The 20,711-nt window shown below is 38.6% G+C and overlaps 2 protein-coding genes across 2 annotated transcripts in view; both read right to left on the bottom strand.

The window, feature by feature from the left end:
* B3gnt2 (UDP-GlcNAc:betaGal beta-1,3-N-acetylglucosaminyltransferase 2) overlaps window positions 1-20,711 on the bottom strand; it is a 185,182-nt gene that overhangs the window by 80,991 nt on the left and 83,480 nt on the right. The window lies entirely within an intron of this gene.
* Window positions 15,441-20,711, bottom strand: part of Commd1 (copper metabolism domain containing 1) — a 128,820-nt gene continuing 123,549 nt past the window's right edge. The window contains exon 3 of the mRNA XM_003467485.5: window positions 15,441-18,640. Within this exon, the coding sequence (XP_003467533.1) occupies window positions 18,533-18,640 (108 nt within the window). The 3' untranslated portion in view covers window positions 15,441-18,532. The remainder of the gene's footprint in view (window positions 18,641-20,711) is intronic.

Below are 20,711 nucleotides of genomic sequence, written 5' to 3'. Positions count from 1 at the left end.
TTTGCTTTTAACTGTTCAATTCTGAAGGAAAGTATTTTTCTTTAAATTCTTTGTAGACTATATCCAGCAGATATGTTGATACACTCGTAATCCCAGCTCATAAGAAGGCTGAAGCTGGAGGATCACTAGAGTTCAAGGCTAGCCTAGGCCACACAGTGAGGTCAAGGTCAGTCTAAACTATGGTGAACCCTCTCTTGAAAACAAAACAACTACAATAACAAAATCAACCTTCCATAGACTATATTTGAAGTGATAGTACACTATCCAGTCAAAGGCTATACCTACGATTTAGATGGATCATACTTTAATTTATGAGGTGACTTGTTTATTTTCAGCTCAAATGGGAAAGACACTTTCTACAGTCTGTGATCCAACAGCACACAGAAGATCTGAAGCCTCATCCCTACCTCCAATGGCCCAGCCAACCTCGGTTGGCCTGGAGCTCTGGGGAAGAATGAAATGTTATATGACTAGCCTACCTTTTTGTGCTATCATTAGGCTGATATTAATTAACAGAAAAATATACACTCACTGAGAAACATTTAGCTTTAAGAAAAACAACAAGCCGCACCTCTTTTTAAACCTTCCACAATTGGTCAGGCGTGGTAGTGCATGCCTGTATTCCCAGCACTAAGGCAGGAGGATTGCCATGAGTTTGAAGCCAGCTTGCGATTGCGAAAAGAAAGATCTCTTAAATTAAAACAACAAGGAAGCCGGGCGTGGTGCCTCATGCCTGTAATCCCAGCACTCGGGAGGCTGTCAAAAACACACAAAAAAAACCACCCCAAAAAACAAAAAACAAGGAACCAGGAAGTAACAATACAAAGGCTAGAAGATGACAAGAGGATCAATAACTTTTTTTTTTGTCTTTTTTGAGACGGGGTCTTGCTATGCAGTTCAGGCTGGCCTTGAGCTCACTTTGTAGCCCAGGTTGGTCTTGAACTCACAACAATCCTCCCACCTCAGCCTCCCGAGTGCTGGGATTACAGGCGTGAGTCACCATGCCCAGCTCAGAAGATCTATAATTTAAGAATAAAAAACGTGAGTGAAGAAGCAGGGGTAAACACAAAAGAAATACAAAGGCTATTTACAGAAATAATTAAAGAAATAATTACAGAGAACTTTCCAAGCATAGTAAAAGGAAATGATATTCAGTTAGAAGAGGCATACAGAACTCCAGACAGCTATAACCAAAACAGATCTACACCCAGGCATATAATAATCATGATCCCAGAAATTCAACACAAGAACAGAATACTAAAAGCTGTCAGAGAAAAGAAAAAGATCATCTATAAAGGAAAACCCATCAGAATCACGGCAGACTTCTCGACACAAACTATCAAATCAAGAAAAGCTTGGAATGAAGTATCCCAAGTCCTAAAAGAAAATAATCTCCAACCCAGATTGATGTAGCCTGAAAAACTATCTCAAAATTAGTGGAGAAACAAGATACTGCCATGACAAAGAGGAACAGGGGGAGTTCATGACCACCAAACCAACCCTATGAAAAATACTGAAGGACATTCTACAGAGAGAGAGAAACAAGACCATGGTTTCAGGAACAGTGGCAGAAGGGACTCACTGAACGGGGCAGACAGTGGAATGAAGGGAAAAAGTAGACAACCAACGGCAGAAAAATAACACGGCAGAGATAAGCAGAGAAGATTGGCTATAACCACAAAGATGGATAATCTCAATTCACCAATCAAAAGAAACACAGGCCAAGGGGATCAGGAGATAGGGTCTATCAGTATGGTCTATATAAGAGATAAAATTAACCCTAAAGAGGGCTTGTAGACTGAAAGTCAAAGACAAGAAAACAATGCTCTGTGTCACAGGGAACTGATAAAAGTGGGGGTAGCTTGTCCATCAGCTGCAGATTGGTTAGAAAGCCATAATACTTTTATATAATGGAAAAATACTCAGCTAAAAAGAAAAAAAACCTCGACACTCTGTAGGTAAATGGATACAATTTGTTATAATGCTCAGGAGTAAAAAGGTTCAGAACTACTTAGGTGAATAGCAGGCTGCCTCCCTAATCTAAAAACTAAAGGAGTTACAAAAAAATCTAAAGGAGTTAGTGGGATGCAAAATGTACAATGCACCCTGTGAAAGTGAAAGGGGAGGAACTGTCTGAAAAGGGAAGGCAGTGGCCATTGTTAATCTTTTATCATGACTTGAAACCCATATTGTTTTTCATCATTCTGTTTAGTTTGGTTTTATTCTGTTCCAGTTTGTCTTATATTAGATTTAATGCCATGGACAGCTATTCCAAAGATAGCAGGATATACTACGGTAACCATTTTTGATTTCCTGTTACCTTGATTTTAAGGCTTGTATTGCTTTCACTGTCTTATTTTGACTGATTTTACTCTATTCTGTTTTGTTTGATAATATCAAGTCTGAGGGAATAGGCAACTACTTTGAGGACAATAAGATTCACCATAAAACCCATTCTAGTTTGACTACTATCTCCTTTTGAAGTCATGTAGTGTCTCCAATGTTTCATTTTTATTGGTTTTGTTCTGTACTGCTTTGTTCAATTTTATTATACCTGATGATATGAGCAATTCTTTTGAAGATAGCAAGAAGCATTATGGTAACCATTGTTTTTTTTTTTAATTTAAGGAGAAAAAGAAAAAAAATAGAAAAAGGGTACAAGGTATACAGAGTTTCAGAAAACATAAACAGTAGGAAATCACTAGTTAATAGATTACATATTGTTATCTTAGAAATAGTTGTTCAAGTTACAAAATTAAAGCATATAAAGTAGACTTTCAAACAGACTGCAAACAGTTCTGTTCAATGATCCAACAAAACTCAGTAACATGGTTATCTGTCTTATACATTTAAATATATATGCAGTTATATTCTTTTTTTTTATTTAAGAGGAAAAAGAGAAAAACACAAAACAAAACAAAGCAGTGTAAGGTTACACATAATACAGAACTACAAAAAAAATATAACAGTAAGAAATCACCTGTTAATAGATTACATATTATCATCTTGGAAATAGTTGCTCAAATCACAGTATCAAAAAATACAAAGTAGACATTCAAACAGAGAGATGCAGTTATATTCTTAAGAGCACTTTCTTTTCCTTTCTTTTGTACAACGACAATTACACATTTTGGGTTTTATTACTCCCACAGTTCTTATTACTTTTTTTGAAGAGAGTAAAACCAAATGTGCCATAACAGAACAGAGTCAGTCAAATCAAAAGGATGGACATAATAGATAATGTAAAAACAAAATACTAGGTGATCAACAATGGTTACCATACTGCCTCTTGCTATCTTTTTCTTTTTTTGGCTTTATTCTTCTTATAGGTACCAGGGATAGAACTCACGACTGCCTGCTTGCAAGGCAGGCGCTTGTGCTGCTGAGCTAAATCCCCGGCCCCGCCTCTTGCTATCTTAAAAAAGAATTGCCTATATTGTCAGTTATAATAAAATTGAACAAAACAGTAAAGAAAAAAACCAAAACACTGGAGACATTACAGGACTTTAAAAGAAGATAATAGTCAACTGGAATGGGCGTCATAATGAATCTTATTGTCTTCACAGTTTTGCCTATACTTTCGAACTTGGTACTATCAAGCAAAGCAGAATAGAGGAAAATCAGTCAAAGCAAGATGGTGAGGGCTATACAGGGTTTTAAATCAAGTTAATAGGAAGTCAAAGTGGGTTACTCTAATGTATACTGCTATTTTTTTTATTTTTCCCTTAATTAAAAAGATAAAAAAGTAATTTAAAAAAAGGAGATTGATAAAAGAGGGCATAACAACAAAACAGCGCAGGTAAAAGCATAACCATTTAAGCAAAATAGTGTTTCACCACAAGATATCCTGACATAAAAGTAGTTACCCTAGTGTCTCTTTCCTTGAAATCTTTGAGTATAACTTCGGATACTGTAACACCAAACATATCAAGACAATGTAAAACCATTCAAGAGAATGACAGTATTACAGGGTATTTAGAACCAACTATCAGAAAATGAACAATGGTTTCTGTATAATCTTCTTGTCTATAAAAGTTTTTGCTTATATTATCACATATAATAAAATCCAATAAGATACAACCTGTTAAAACCGATGGAGATAGAAGAATAAAAGCTGGATGGGACTTCAAAGTAAGATGATACTAAATCAGCACTAGCTATTATGATGTCTTGTTTTCTCCAAAATAGCTGTTCCTACCATCCAATCTTTTCTGCCTCATTTTTGTTGAGCTCTTTTTCTGTCATTTGTTGTCAGTTTGTCTTCTTCATTTCGCTTTCTGCTCCATTCATTGTGCCCTCTCTGCCACTGTTTCTGAAGTCTTAGTATTTTCCTTTTTTAGAATATTCTGCAGTATTCTCTGTAGAGTTGAATTCATGGTTGCAAATTCCCCTAGTTCCTCTTTATCCTGGAAGAACCCTGTTTTTCCATCAATTTCTAGGGACAGTTGTGCAGGATATATCAATCTTGGCTGGAGGTTGTTATCTTTTTTTTTTGTCTTTTTCATTTTTATCGGTATCAGGGATTGAACTCATGACTGCACACTTGCAAGGAAGGCGCTTATTCCGCTGAGCTAAATCCCCAGCCCTGAGGTTGTTATCTTTCAAAGCCTGAATTATTTCCCCCCCACGCTCTTCGTGATTTGATGGTTTGTGCCGAGAAGGCTGCTGTAATTCTGATGGATGTTCCCTTGTAAGTGATCTGTTTAGTGTCTCTGACAGCTTTTAATATTCTGTTCTTATATTGGATTTCTGGAATTTTTATTATTATATGCCTGGGTGTAGCTCTGTTTGGGTTGTAGTTGGCTGGGGTCCTGTATGCCTCATACATCTGAGTATCTTTACCTTTTGCTAAATTAGGGAAATTCTCTTGGATTATTTCTGTGAATAGCTTTTGTAGTCCATTTATTTGTGTCCCCACTTCTTCTTTTATGTTCTTAATTCTTAAGTTATAGATCCTCTTATCATCTTCTAGCCTTTGTATTATTTTGTTTGTTTTCTTGTTATTTTTAAGGAGTTTTTCATTTCATGTTCCCATATTACCAATCTGCCCTCCAATTCAGATAATATATCCTTAGTTTCTTTCAAGCTGTTATGCCAGCTTTCGATAGAGTTTTTAGTTTCCTGGTAATCTCTTTGAACCTGCTTCACGTATTCTATGTTTTCTCTATTTTCTCCATTAAACAATTCTCCCCTTTTTTTCTGTTCTTCCATTCCACCATCTGTTTTTTCTTGGGTGGTGCTCAGCATTTCTCTAACTATTCCACTTATATGTTGCTTTATTTTATTAAATACTTCATTTTTAAACTCATCTATGAGACTCTGGAGATAACGCTTTATGTCTATTGGTGCCATGTCTGATATTGCATGTTTTCTATTTTCCTTTGTGTTTCCCTCTCCTGGATCAGTGTTCTCAGGATTGGGCACTGAGAGGACCCTTTCTTGTTGCTTCCTCTTCCTATACTTTTTGTTCCTTCCATACAAGCAAATGTAGGAGGCCCAATTTTTTTCTCTTTTTTGGTTACAGTTTATTTGAATTGCGCTGGCTAGGTGTTCCCGCCCACTGCAGTGTACTAGGGAGACACAGACCTGGGCAGCCTATGCTGGGCCTGCCCCTCCAAGTCAACCTACTGAAGGCTTCACTGCTAGGGTGCACCTCCAGGCGCTGGGACTGGGTTTGGGCTAGCCTACTGGGTCTTAGTCAGTGGTGTCACACAGGCCAGGCACTCCCCACCAATCCCACTTGAGAGGGGAATATGCAACTAATGTCACTGCAGCGCCCTGTTGCGGCAAGTCTGCCTCGTCCCAGTATGTCCTTTGCTGGAACCTCCTACTCTATGGGGTCCCCATTCTACTCACTCACCGCAAGTCGATGTAGGGCTCCCTGCTAGTCCTGCTCTCAACTCCGTTCGCAGATTCCTGCTCTCAGATCTTTGGCGCATCTCTCTCCCTGCCCTGCAGATTTGGATGCAGCAGGGGCAGCAGGAAATTCAAATCGCAGCTTCTAGTGGTGAGGGTTCTAGCTTCCTGCGCTGAGATTTTATCTGCTCCTGTTACAGCACCAGGATTGGATTTCCAGTTGGTTTCTCTTAGCTTAGTTCATTCCTGGGTCAGCAGGGTGTATCTCCCCTTCTTAGGACTCCTCATACCGCACCAATCCTGGATTTTAAGTGGGGTATTTCAGAGAGCCTCTGTAGCTGCTGTTATCTATCTGCCATGTTCTCCCAGAAGTCTCAGTAACCATTGTTGATCACCTCATATTTTGTTTTTAGGTCATGTAGTATGTCCATCCTTTTGTTTTGACTGACTCTTATTTTGTTGTGTCACATTTGGCTTTATTCTCTTCAAAAAAAAGTAATAAGAACTGTAGGAGTAATAAAACCCAAACTTGTGTAATTGTTATTGTAAAAAAAAAAGAGAGGAAAAGAAAGTGCTCTAAAGGGTATAACTGCATATAAATTTAAGTGTGTAAGATAGATAACCATATTATTAATTTTTGGATTGTTGAACAGCACTTTTTGCAGTTTCACTGTTTGAACGTCCACTTTGTATGCTTTAATTCTGTAACTTGAACAACTATTTCTAAGATGACAATATGTAATCTATCAACTAGTGATTTCTTAGTTTATTTTTCTACCCTTTTTTCTGTTTTGCTTTTCTCTTTAAATAAAATTTTAAAAAAAGAATAAAAAATAAAAAAAGAAACAAGCTGAGGCAGGCTCCTTTGCAGCCAAGGCTAGCTCAGTGTTCTATGCAGTTGTGATGATATGTGAGCCAACTACATTCATCCCCATGGAAAGGCAACTGATCTCACTTAGATCAAAACTTCTATTTCTGAGCTGTGCAGAGTGGTGCACACCTGCTTAATCCCAGCACCAGGTCACTGAGGTAGGAGGATCATCATGAGTTCAAGGCCAGACTACACTACACAAAGATCCTGCTTACACACACACACACACACAAAATCAATCAATCAATCAATCAACCAATTTGCTATTTCTCAGAGTTAAAAGTTAAAAACTGTATATAACTACAGGTAAGCTTAAGCTAGTTGTCTTCTACTCAGGTTTCTTCTATGAGTTAAAGTCACCATTTTAAAATATCTTGGCTATAAAAGTAGAGCTAAGAATTCTAAGATAGCAGTTGTCCTATGAAGGACAGCATCCTGCTCTCTTGAGAAAGTATTCAATCATTTTCAGCTGGCCCTAAGATTCTTTCCATATCTCTATCCCTTTCACTGCTCTATATGTTTACTGTATACATAGCCTGCTTCCTATGAGGTAAGCATGCTTAGTTTACAAGTTCAGCACACAAATTACAATTTTTGCACATCTGTTTTAATCTATATTGTTTCCCAAATTTTCATTGAGGTCTAAAAAACAAACCAGTATTTAATAGCTTCATAAGATGTCAGCTATTTAAGATTTCAGCTACTAAATATCATCTTTTATTTTTCACTCTTTTTACATTTAAGGGAGAATAAATCATTAAATGTTATAAAATGAAACTGGAGAAAGACATCATATAAAGAGAAGAGGCTATTACCTTGGAATTTAGCCCTTCCTCATAAATCAGAACCAACTCAAAGAAAGATGGACCTGAGAATAAGGTCAAATTCTTTGCTCACTGGTAACATGAAATTTCTAAAGTCTGTGCTTACTTTCTGATTTTTGACTTTGAAAGCTAACTTTTGGTTTGGGTGACTATTTCTAACAGAATGAAGTTAAAAATGCTTATTGTTGAAACAAGGATAGATGGAAGAAATTTCAAGGCAGGTGAGTGTTGAGGTGGTAGCATGGCCACTGTTGGGGGTTTATAACCAGGTCTTTGTTGAGAGTCAAGAGCAGAGAGACCAGAATGATTTAAAATTTTGTGAGAGTGACCAGAAAGAAAGCTACAGTACAGTGGTAGACTGCAAATGTAAAGCAGAGGAGACCTTGATTGCTGAGAAGAAATAGAATACAAAAGATGGCCTGATGGCATCACAAAAAGCAGCAAGATCCCTCCTCTGCTGCCTCAAAATTACAAAAGTGAAAGACTCTGCTTTAAGAAAGCCACAGAGGCTGGTCCGATGGCAGTGGGTTATCAGAACTTATTAACATTAGTGTCACTAAAGTTGGTATACCACCCCCCTCCACTGCTAAATTTGACTGGCTTTAAAAAAAAAAGATTTAGGTTGCACTGCTGGATTTGCTTTGGTCCCATTTCTTTGTATCTCCCAGGTTATAATATTTGGAATAAAATGTTTATTTTGTGCCATTAAAGTTGAGATATTTAACTTTCTTTTCATTTGTACAGGGGCTCACAGTTAAGAATTTGTCTTAATTCTCAAAGGAGACTTTTGAACTCTTCAGAAATGCTGAATCTATTAGAACTTTGGCAACTCTTGGAGATGGACTAAATGCCTCTTGCATAAAGGGATGTGCATGAGTCTTTGGGGGACTAGGGTTTGACTATCATGGTGTCTAGATGTTTCCCTTGCAGTCATGGGGGCAATATTTTCAGAGGTGGTTGAATATAGAGTTTATGATTGATTTATGGTCTAGAGCTGGGATTCAGGTGTGAGTACCATACCTGCTCTAGAGCAGGTAGCCTGCATACAACATGAGGGACAGAATGAGGTTTATCCTTTTGTTCTCTATTGTTTTTACTGTCTTCCACTGCCATGAACTGTTGTCACCCTTTCTTGGAGTCAGCCAATTATGGATTGAGACCTTTTCAGACTGTGCACTACATTTAACCTTTTCCCCTTTAACTTTGGGTGTCAAGTGTCTTGTCTCAGGAATGAGAATGACGACTAAGACAATCATTACAGTTTTTTCACTTTTGATTTTTGAAGACAGAATCTCCCTAAGTCATCCAGGCTGGTCTTGAATTTGCTGTGTAGTCAAGATTAGTCTTGAAATTGTGATCTTCCTCAGTCTTCAAAGTGCTGATATTATAGTTCTACATTATCATGTTTAGTTTACTCTTATGCTTTCTAAAAGGGAACACAAACTGACAGAACCTTTCTGAAAAATAATTTGGCAAAGCTTATCAGCCTTACAAAACATGCATTCCATTTCTAGAGATTTTTTCAAAGAAAATTCTTTCCCTAGTTCTTTCTCTATATTAGGTTGATGGGTCGTTTAACTGTTCTTCTTAGTATGTTTTCATACTTTTTCAAAAGACTGTAAAAACATACTTTTTTGGATAACAAAGTTGTAAAAAACAGTATATATAAAACACTATTCAAAAACAATTTTTATTCTATCAATATCAATTTTATTTGATATTATATGTGGGGACCATCTTCAGCATTTTATTATTATTCTGGAAAACTCCGTATGTATTAGCAGTAGTTTTGCTAACAACCTAGGATCTGGGTATTCAATAAAAATGCCCAGTCCACTTTTGCAGCTGTCACTTTAAGATGGTTTTAGATCAAAGCCTCAAACCACGAGTAGCCAGTGGATCATTCCTTCAAGCTTCCACAGACTCATGTGCTGTGTGAGTCATTACTAATATAGTAACTATAGTTACCATATTACAGAAAGGGACTTATTCCTGTCCTTGAATACCACTAATACAGGGATATATCAGAACCTCCAAGTACGATATAAAGGAAATATCATATCTCCCAACCTGTTAGATATCTCATATGTCAAGTTCAGGTTCTCTAAAATCAAAAAATGAGTTGTAGAACAACAGAATTTAAGAGGAAATATTTATTTATTTATTTATTTTTGCAGCACAGGGGATTGAACTCACGACCTCGCACCTTGTCAGGTAGACTCTTATGCTGCTGAGCTAAATCCCTGGCCCAAGAGGAAATATTTATTGAGGGATAGAAAGTGCCTGCCTGTGAGGGACAGCAGGAAACACCTGAAAGTGCCTGACTCCACTTCTCAGGGGAAGTTTTGTAGTGTGTGGGTACAACATGGGTTACAGCTCTGATCAACCAATAGGATTACAAACATAGTTGCTTAGGTAATATTGATCCCATGGAGAAGCAAGTCACAGAATGGATCCAGGCATCTTGGTTGCCCATTGAGGTGACTGCTGCCTATCTAGATTTTATTAGAGCAGGTGTTACATTTATCTCATCCCTCGGGGAGTATATAGGTCTCGTTCTTTTGGTTTTTGTTTTGAGACAGGGTCTCACTATGTAGTTCATTCAGGCTGTCCTTATGTGTCCCAGACTGGTCTCAAATAATGGGGATCCTGCTGCCTCAGCCTCTTGAGCGCTGGGATTAGAGGTGGGTACCATGCCTGGTTGTTATTTTGAGGTCTGGCCTCCAATTGATGCATCTCTGGCCACAGTATTAGTATGTTTTCTTTCTTTCTTTCTTTTTTGTTTGGTGCCAGGGATTTAACTCACAACCTTGCACTTGCTAGGCAGATGCTTATGCCACTCAGCTAAACCACTGGCCCCATAGTGTGTTTTCATCCATTGTATTGACTCTCTCTCAAGGGCCCCGTTCTACTTGACTGTTGGGACGAAAGGGGTAGAGGCAGGAGTGCTGGGCAAGATGATGCCAGTCTGTAATCCTAGCATTCAGTAGGATCATTAAGAACTGAATCCATCCTAGGCTCCACAGTGAGTTCAAGGCCAGCAGGAGCTACATAGGACACCCTGTTTAAAAAAAAAAAAAGGAGGAGGAGGTATACTAAGGCAAGGTTCTTGTAGAATAGACTTGTCATCTGATACTGGATATTTACAAATCCCAGTTCCTCCCACCTAATGAAATACTTTTCTCCTTCTTTTTATAGCACAAGAAATTATCTAACTTCTCCTGGTCATAGAAAGAAGCCTTAGGAATAGAAAATAAGTTTTAAGGAGTCGCGGGGGGAGGGGGGTTGTTTTTGCCTTTTTTTGTTGTTGAGACAGGGTCTTGCTCTATAGTCCAGCCTAGATTTGAACTCACTATATAGTCCAGGCTGGCCTCAAACTTGTAGTAATCCTTCTGCCTTAGCTTCCCAAGTGCTGGGACTATAGGCATGAGCCACTATACATGGTTCTTAAGTGTTCTTTCAAAATGATTTTCTGATGAGTTCAGGAGTTATATTTAAAACTTCCTAGTCACTGTTGGTAAACAGTTGAGATGATCTTATTTTTATTATTTTTTAAAATTTTATTTAAAGAAAGACTAAGCAAAACAGAAAATAGGTAGAAATAATACATATGTTCAGAGAAAAAAATAAACTAAGAAATTACAAATTGATGTTTACATATTGTTGTTTTACAAATAGTTGTTCAAGGTACAAGAGTGGAATATGTAAAGTGGGAATTCAAACAGTGAGACTGCAAACAGTTCTGTTCGATTGTTCAGCAAAAACTTAGTAACATGGTTGTCAATCCTATACACTTAAACATACATGCAGTTATCCATATCTTCATTTATGTTTAGATTAAACAAACTAAAGCAGGTCAAAATCATTCTGAACAAAGAATAATAGTATTGCTGGATTTTACATCACGATACTCTGTGATCAGCACTGGGTACTGTAGTGCCTTTAAAATTTAAGTTAAAGAAAGACTAAACAAAACAGAAAACAGGTAGAAATAATACATAATTTCAAAGAAAAAAATGAACAGTAGGAAATCACTAGTTGATGATTACAGATTATCTTCTTACAAATGGTTTTTCAAGATACTAAAGTGGAGTACATAAAGTGGGGATTCAAACAGTGAGTTGCAACCAGTTCTGTTCAACTATCCAACAAAAACTTAGAAATATGGTTATCAATTCTATACACTTAAACATAGATGCAGTTATCCATATCTTCAATTAATGTTGACATTGATTAAACCCAAGGAGGCTAATATCACTCTGAACAAAGAATACTACTATTGCTGGGTTTCACATTATGACACTCTAGGATCAGCACTGAGTATTTTAGTGTCTCTTTTTCTTCAAAGTATCTGTTCATTTCATCATGTGTTATAAGACCTGTTCTCATAAACTGTTTACAGATTCTACATATGCATGAGTCTTAACATGTATGTCTATCCTTTCTATATTAGAGGGAGTAACAAAACAAAGCATGGCAAAACAAAACATATTCCTATAAACACATAAAACAAAATAAACATATAAGACCATTGTACAAAGAGTTCTACCATGGTTCCTTGTGTTATCTCTTGTTATCTCCAATAGAATTTGCTATATCATCAGACATAGTATAATTGAATATATCAGTACATAACAGTATTAATAAAAACACAACTTTGTATATAGTATAGAACTTCAAAAACCAGCAGTTATCAAACCAGAGTGTGTATTGTAGAGTCTTGTCATCTTCAGTGTAGTTGCCTATACTCTCAGACTTGATACTATCAATCAAATGTTTTGAATATTGAATAAAATCTTCTCTGTCTCATTTCTGTTATGCTCTTGTTTGCCATCATTGTTTGCTTATCTTCTTCATTCTGTTTTCTGCTCCATTCATTGAGGCCTCTCTGCCACTGTTCCTGGAATCCTAGTACTTTTCTCTCTCTCTAGAATGCCCTGCACTATTCTCTGTAGACTTGGATTGGTAGTTGTGAATTTCCCAAGTTCCTCTTTGTCTTGGAAGCATCTTGTTTCTCCATTAATTTCTAGAGAAAGTTTAGCAGGGTATATCAATCTGAGATGGAGGTTATTTTCTTTCAGGGCTTGGAATACTTTGCTCCAGGCTCTTCTTGACTTGATGGTTTGTGTCAAGAAGTCTGCCATTATTCTGATAGGCATTCCTTTATAGGTTATCTGTTTCTTGTCTCTTAACTGCTTTTAATATTCTCTTCTTATACTGAATTTCTGGGATCTTGATTATTATATGCCTGGGTGTAGCTCTGTTTTGGTTGTAGGTGGTTGGAGTTCTGTATGCCTTATATATCAGAATATCATTTCCTTTTCCTATGTTTGGGAAGTTTTCCTTAATTATTTCTGTGAATAACCTTTGCAGTTCCTTTGCTTGTACCCCAGTTTTTTGGTTTTTTTTTTTTTTTTTTTTTTTTTTTTTTTTTGTGAAACTAATCTCTCAGCAGTACCCCAGCTTCTTCATTCACATTCTTTTTTTTTTTTTCCCCTTTTTATCGGTACCGGGGATTGAACTCACGACTGCCTGCCTTAAAGGCAGGCGCTTATGCCACTGAGCTAAATCCCCAGCCCCTTCCATTCACATTCTTTATTCTCAAGTTATAGATCCTTTTGTCATCTTCTAGCCTTTGTATTGTTACTGCTTGTTTCCTTGTTATTTTTAAAGTTTTCCCTTTCATACTCCCACATTGCAAAATTGTCCCCCAGTTTGGATAACCTATCCTTAGTTTCTTTCAAGCTGATCTGCCATCTTTCCATAGAGTTTTTAATTTCCTGGTGATCTCTTTGAATCTGCTTCATGTATTCTATATTTTTTTATATTCTTCATTAAATGTTCTCTCCTTTGAGTTCCTCCCTTCTTCCATCTGTGTCTGCTTGAGGGGTGTTTAGTATCTCTTTTAATTTTTTTATATCTTGTTTTATTTGGCTAAATGCTTCACTTTTGAACTCGTCTATGAGGTCCCGAATATATCTCTTTATGGCACTGTGTCTGATATTACATGTTTGCTGTTCTTGTTCTCCTTTGTATTTACCTGTCCTGGGTCAATGTTCTAAGGGTTGGGACCTGGGGACTTTTTGTTGTTGCTTCCTCTTCCCATCTTTTTTGCTTCTCCCAGGAGGCCCCAGTTTCTTTCTTTGTTGGTTACAATTCTTCTGAAGTGCGCTGGCCCTCTAGATGACCCTCTCCACTGCAGTGTGCTAGTGAGTTGCAGATAGGGACAGCATAGGCTGGCCCCTCCCCTCTGGATAAGTCGAGCACTGTGGCCTGTACTGTATTACTTTGCATCACCTCTCTTCCGGCTGACAGCGGCAGCCTTGGCACTGCCTCCCCTCTGGGTCATCAGCCACGGCGGGGTCAGGGGCTGGGGCAGCCGGTGTGTGCCCAGTCATTCCTGGGGCCATGGCGAGAGGTCTCGCCGGTGGTCCGAAGGTGCCACAGGTGGCTGGTGGAGTGCAGTGGCATGGGGATCAGTCAAGGTGCTGTGATGTGGACTACATTTTTTGGCACTGCCTCCCCTCCGGGTCAGTCAAGCTGCTGTGGCCTGCACGGTTAGTCAAACTTCTGAGATTTCACTGGGTTAGTGTGCACCACCACTGTAGGGACTTGATTTCAGATAACCTATTGGTTCTCAGCCAGGTCACGTGACCCAGGCCTACCTCTCTCCACCAATTCCTTTCAGGAAGGGAGCAATTGACTGAAGTTGCTGCTGCCCTTTGTACTTGCCAGTCCTGCCCAGTCCCACAATGTCATCTGCCAGAGCCCCCCATTTATGGAATGGCTCCACTCACATCACTCACCACAGTTTGATGTAGGTACCCTGCCAACTCAGCTCTCCCTTTGGCTCGCCAGCCTCCAAATTCAATGTTGAAGCAGCGAGACCTCAGACAGCTCAGCAAACGTGATGGGACCTTGGCAAGCTGTGGCGGGACCTCAGATGGTAGGCAAGTCACCTTAATTTCTTCTTGGGACGAGAGAATTCATCTCCCTCTGTTTGGGGCTCCTAACTCTGTATTATGTTGAATTCTAAGTTGACTATCTCAGAGAGCCTCTGTAGCAAGTTGTTATCTATCTGCCATCTTGTTCCTCCCCCTCAGTTGAGATGATTTTAACACATTCACAACGGGGCATACATGTGGTTCAAACTGGCAGGAGTGTGTTAATCAGGGAAGAAGACAATATGCGATATTCAGCTTGGGTGTTGGAAGAACTCCTCAAATGTCTCCAAACTGATTTAGTAAAGTCTACTTAACAGAAAAGGACTTATTCCTATCCTTGAATAAACTATTAGAACTGACATAGGCTGTAACCACAAAGAGAACCATATTTTTGGGAAACTTATCCAAAGGCAACTAGGGTTTCTAAATATTATCAAGCATCAGATACCAAACCTGTTCAACAAGAATCATAGCCTTAATGTACTGGATAACAGCTTCCTCTTCTGTGTGTGTGTGTGTGTACATGTTGTACTGGGGACTGAACCTAGGCCTTTACACTGACCTAATCCCTAGTCCTTCTTTATTTTTAATTTTGAGGTGGAGTCTCACTAAATCACCCACACAGGGATCAAAATTGTAATCTTTCTGTCTTGGGCTCCCAGAATGCTAGAATATGGGCAGGCACCACCGCATTTAGCTTAGCCTCCTTCTGTTAGAATATGCTTGGTGTCTGGTAACTTCTTGTTGTGGCTTGGAGTTGGGATATTAAATGTCCCCAAAGGCCATGTGTTGAGGGCTTGATCAATAGCTTGTGGTGTTACTAGAAGGCAGTGCAACCACTGAAGAGGCGGGGCCTATGGGAAGGAAGTTGGGTCCTTATGCTGTGGGAAAATTCTCAAGCCAAATCAAACCAAAAAGAAAGGAAGACTCTTTGCACCAAGGAGATAAGAAGGCAGCATTTAAGCATTTAATCTTTATACCAGGGGACTATTGGATTGTCATGCCAGTGGACTGCTGTGGATAATTTCTCAAAGGCAACAGTGCTAAACCTAAGAAGAGTTTAGTCTATATAGAATTTAGAAGCGCGAGGTGTAAAGCAAGTGACAAAATGTTACATAATTGGTTACATGCATTGAGTTCCATATTGACTTGCAGACTAGTCTTAAACAGATTGACACAAAGGAACTGTTTATCATAATACAGAACAAGGGGAGGGGGTCCTTACAGAGTAAGCATAGTTAAAAGCACTACCATAATATAGAAACATTCCAGGGAGCAGGCCCTTGAGTAAGCCCAAGGTGACTCACGGTATAGACAAATACTCTGACCCAGTGCTCAGCAGAAGGCTACAAACCCTGTCAAGGTCAACTGAATTCAGCAGAAACAGCAGAACAGAAACTTGGTCAGAGACTTCTAATTGATCGTGAAATATCTGTAAATACTACTGTATTTACATCTGTAGCATCTGTAAATACTACTTTATAAACATGTTCTTTTTTTTTTTTTTTATCAGTACCAGGGATTGAACTCATGACCGCCTGCTTGCAAGGCAGGTGCTTATGCCACTGAGCTAAATCCCCAGCTCCTTATAAACATGTTCTTATGGTATCATCATGCCCCAAAACCTGGGAACCCTGCCCCTAAAGGGTGATTAGGGCCCTGGTCCCTCCACATCTCTCTCTGCTTTCCAGTCAGTCTCAGGTGAGCAGCTTTGCTCTATCACATGCTCCCCACGATCTGCCTCACCAAAGGCCCCAAACCAATGGAGCCAAGCAATCATGGGTGGAAACCTTTTAAACGTGAAATGAAATAAGTCTTTCCTCCTCCTAAGTTGATTATTCTATCCTAAGTTATGTATCCTGTCCTAATAATGGAATGCTAACATACTTCTCCTCTAGAACCGAGCTTTCATACACTAATTTTTCTTGAACACATTTTCTCAAAGGGGTTTTGATGACTTGAATAAAATTTTCTGAGGTAAAAGACTTTGCATTGACTCAGTAGACATTTTCCTTACTATAATCCTGATTTAAGCAAGGAAAGACATAGAGTCCCTTTGTTACACGAGCAGCTTAATTTTAGGTTACAAAAAAGCCAGAGTCTCTGGGTTTTTGAGCATCATTCTAAGTAATTTTTGGGAAAAAAATCACTTGTAATACAACTATGATATGGTTTGCCCCGGGACTAGTGCCTCAGGTCACAGTTGAGGCCACAATGGTCCTGTGATGCTGAGATGCCCCAGGGCAAGATTGCACCAGCTAGAGATATCATGGTTCCTTAAGAATCCAGTAGTTAAAAAATAGTTTTACTCTAAATAAAGGACAAACTCCTTGTTAACCTGCTCTCTCTCCCCAGTCTTCATCAACATAAAGATCCTCACTGACCTGAGTCACACAATAATCCCTTCCCTGATTATATGCACCCAATACACAATGGCTAGCTCAGAGTGTCTTTGTCTTTGCCGATCCTGAGGCACTGACCTCTGTAGTAACCATGTAACTGGAGCACTGACCACATTGTTATAAATTAACTGACTGCATTGTCATGCTGTTTTGTATGTGTTGTTCCCCACCACCTTAGTAACCTGTTTGCTGTGTCAACTTTTGTTCCCCTTGTAAGAGACAAATGATGCTATGTCAACCATTGTTCTCTTTATGAAAGACAAATGTTCCTAGAATTGGCAGACCAAGGGCTATGAATTAGCTAACCACCCACTATGAAATGTCTCTGACCTCAAGCAAAGGGGAACAAAGGTCCACCTTGTTTCTGTTTCTCATCACTATGTACTTAATGATCAATGAGCTAATCATAAATGAACTATAAAAATCAGCCAAAATTCTAACTCAGTTGCACAGCTTTGCAAATTCCATCTGCACTGTGTTGCTGGGCCAGCTAAAATAAAAGTGCTTCTTAAAATGTCGTTTACCCCATCTTTTTTCCATCTCGGGGGTCTTGCCCCATTTTTCATCTCGGGGGCCTTTTTGGGGAAGTACAACAACCTCCCAGCCTCTGAGTCATGCATTACTAAATTTGCCTCTGTTTCTTACTTCATCCTTTTTCTATACCCCTCTATCAGGAAGTTGGGGATCTTGGTGGGGTCTCTGATAGTAGCTTGGACCAAACCAGACTCCTCCAAATTTAGGCTTAAGTATTCCAACTACTGAAATTAATTTCAAAAATATCCTACTAGTATCAGGTAACTTTTAGGCCTCACTTTGGGATATATAACACCTCAATGAACACTGTATTTCCTTGACTAAGATATTTTCTTGTTCCTTTTCAAATTCTTACATAATTTATCATGTATAAATTTTAAAAATCTCTCCAGGAACAAAGGATCATAGGAAGTCTTTCCAAGACTGACCCTGTCTCCACACCCTAATCCTACTGAATGTAAGTTTCTGAGGATTATTATTTTGAGACAGGGTTTCACTATGTAGTTCAGGATGGCCTTTAATTTGTGGCAATACTCCGGCCTCAACCTCCTAGGTCCTGGGATTACAAGGCTAGGCCATCATGCCTGGCCTAATTTTTTTTTTTTTCCCCTTTTTGAGACAAGGTCTCCCTAGGCAATTCAGGCTGGCCTTGAGCTCACTTTGTAGTCCTGGCTGGTCCTAAACTTGTAATGATTCTCTTGCTTCAATCTTCCAAGTGCTGGGATTATAGGCGTGTGCCACCATGACCCACTGGAATAAATTTTAGAATTTAAATAGTTTAACAAGTTGGCCCCTAATCATCTTTATACATGCTGAAGTATGAGAATCTCTGCACTGGAGTAACTGTAAGAATGAATGAGGGCTGAAAATGTAGCTCAGTGGTACAGCATTTGCCTAGAACTCATGAAGTGCTAGATTCCATCTCCAGCATCCTCCTCTTCCACAAAAAGAAGGAAACTAAAGGGAAAGGGAGAATGAAAGAATCCTAGCAAGACTGGACACTGAGAATTTAATACCAATGAGGGGACAGGACTGTAAAAAGTGGGGAGGATGATTAACACCTTTCTTTAATAATTCCAACTCTTTCCTCCGTATCTTCCGTTAGACTGGTTGCATCAGTGTGTTGATATTTTCTTCTACCTCTGAGAGCTTCTTCAGGATTTGGTTGACCTTCACCTCATCAAATTCCAAACACAGAAATTCAGATTCCTATAAAGCATAAAAAGATGTTTTAGAAGGGACCCCTAAGAAAGCAAAGGCTCTTCATCTAGTATGATTAAGCTCCAAAGACCTAGAGACTGATCACAGGGCCTCTGCACTGAGCTATATAGCTATAGTCCCTTTTTTTTACTACCTGTTTTGGTACAGACTCTCACAAAGTTGCCAAGCTGGATTTGATTTTACAATCCTCCTGGGCCAGCCTACCACAATGCTAGAATTACAGGTTATATCACCACATCCAGTTCTGTTTTTTGAGATCAACTTCTTTTTTTTTTTGATACCGGTTTGAACTCATAACCTTGCACTTGCCAAGTGCCTTGTGCTGCTGAGCTATATCCCTGGTCCAAGATCAACTTTTAATTAAAAATAATTATTTTTTTTTACCAGTACTGGGGATCGAACTCATGACCACCTGCTCGGAAGGCAGGTGCTTATGCTGCTGAGCTAAATCAGACCCTTTAATCTTGTTTTGAAGTCCTGTACTGCATTCACTGTTTTGTTTTTATTGGTTCTATTCTGTTCTGTTTTGAGTTTCCTATGTCTCATGGTATAGGCAACTATTTTGAAGATAACAAGAGGCATTATGATAGCTATTATTTATTTTCTATTATCTTTTTTTGAAATCCTGTATTACACTGTTTTATTTTGATTGGCTTTACTCTATCTTATTTTGTTTGGTTTTATTCTCTTTAAAAAAATTTATTAGAAAGTAAAAAGAGAAAATTTAAAAAAAAAAAAAAAGAAAAGAAAAGAAAAGAAGACTGGGGAAGGACTTCCAAGAAGATAGCAGAGCGGTAAGCAGCAGCAAGTCAACCTCTCCAAGATTCAGAATCCAGACACTAGAAAATAACATGGGGAAAAAGGAGGGAAGTGGATACTCAGATGCCAGGAAAGATCAGCAGGGAAAACTGAAGCCCACAGAGAAAGTGAAGAGAAGGTCTCACTGTAGAAAAAAGGGGGAAAATCCACACTTTCTCCCTAGCTCCTGATTCACTGCATGGAAGAGGAGGATTGAATCTACAGAGGCACAGTGAAAGCCTCCAGAGAGAAATACACTAGGTGAACAAAGCTGTGGGTGCTGAGTGACTCCAAACTATTTCCACGTACCCTGGAAAGGGTGGCTTGGTTGGATGGCAGTTGAGAGTGGAGCCAAAGGAACCTTGAACTTGGAGCAGTTCATCTCAGGGCTCCCAGTGTTGTATTACTTAAACATAGCTGTGATCAACTGATCTTCCTTGCATGCCAACACCTAGATTGTCTGAGGATCATAAACAATACTATAGTTCAGCAGCAAAGAATTGAGTTCTAGCCAAACAGGTAGCAATCTTTCATCTCTAATAAATTTGGACAGACTCAAAAGTAAAAAGCCAGCTATGCCTAGAAGACATCTCTGAAAAGTAGTCATTTCTTAAAGAGGTCTCAACACTACTCATAACGCAATCTACTATAAGCAACTTACAAACTTCAACACAGAAAACAAATTTAAAAAGTGATAAAACACTGAAGCAAGATGTAACCCATAATCCCCAATTCACTCAAAGCAAATCAGCAGGGTACTGAGGAGGAAGAAATTAAGAATCACCCAGCTAAATTTTATGAAATGGTGGCAGCAGATGTAACAAAACAGACCAGTAAGTCTCTTGACAAAAACAAAACCAAGATGGTTCAGAAATGATTACCATAATAAAGGAAATGGTAAGTGAATCTACAGTAAATAGAGATTTTTTTTTAATTTTATTTAAGGAGAAAAGAAAAAAAAAGCAGAGAAAGGGTACAAGTTATACAGATTTGCAGAAAAAAAATGAACAGTAGGAAATCACTAGTTAATGGATTACATATTGTCATCTTAGAAATAATTGTTCAAGTCACAAAATTAAAGCTTGTAAAGTGGACATTCCATCAATGATACTGCAAACAGTTCTGTTCAATGATCCAATAAAACTCTGTGATATCATATTCTATCTTATACACTTAAATATACATGCAGTTATATAGTTTAGAGCACTTTCTTTTCCTCTCTTTTGTACAATGACTATTACACTTTTTGGGTTTCATTGCT

This window comes from Cavia porcellus, unplaced genomic scaffold (genome assembly GCF_034190915.1).
Source record: "Cavia porcellus strain 051 isolate PalLab524CR breed Dunkin Hartley unplaced genomic scaffold, mCavPor4.1 scaffold_18, whole genome shotgun sequence".
NCBI classification, from domain to species: domain Eukaryota; kingdom Metazoa; phylum Chordata; class Mammalia; order Rodentia; family Caviidae; genus Cavia; species Cavia porcellus.
The sequence above is the reverse complement of the archived record's forward strand: the minus strand, read 5'-3'. Positions and strand labels throughout refer to the sequence as shown.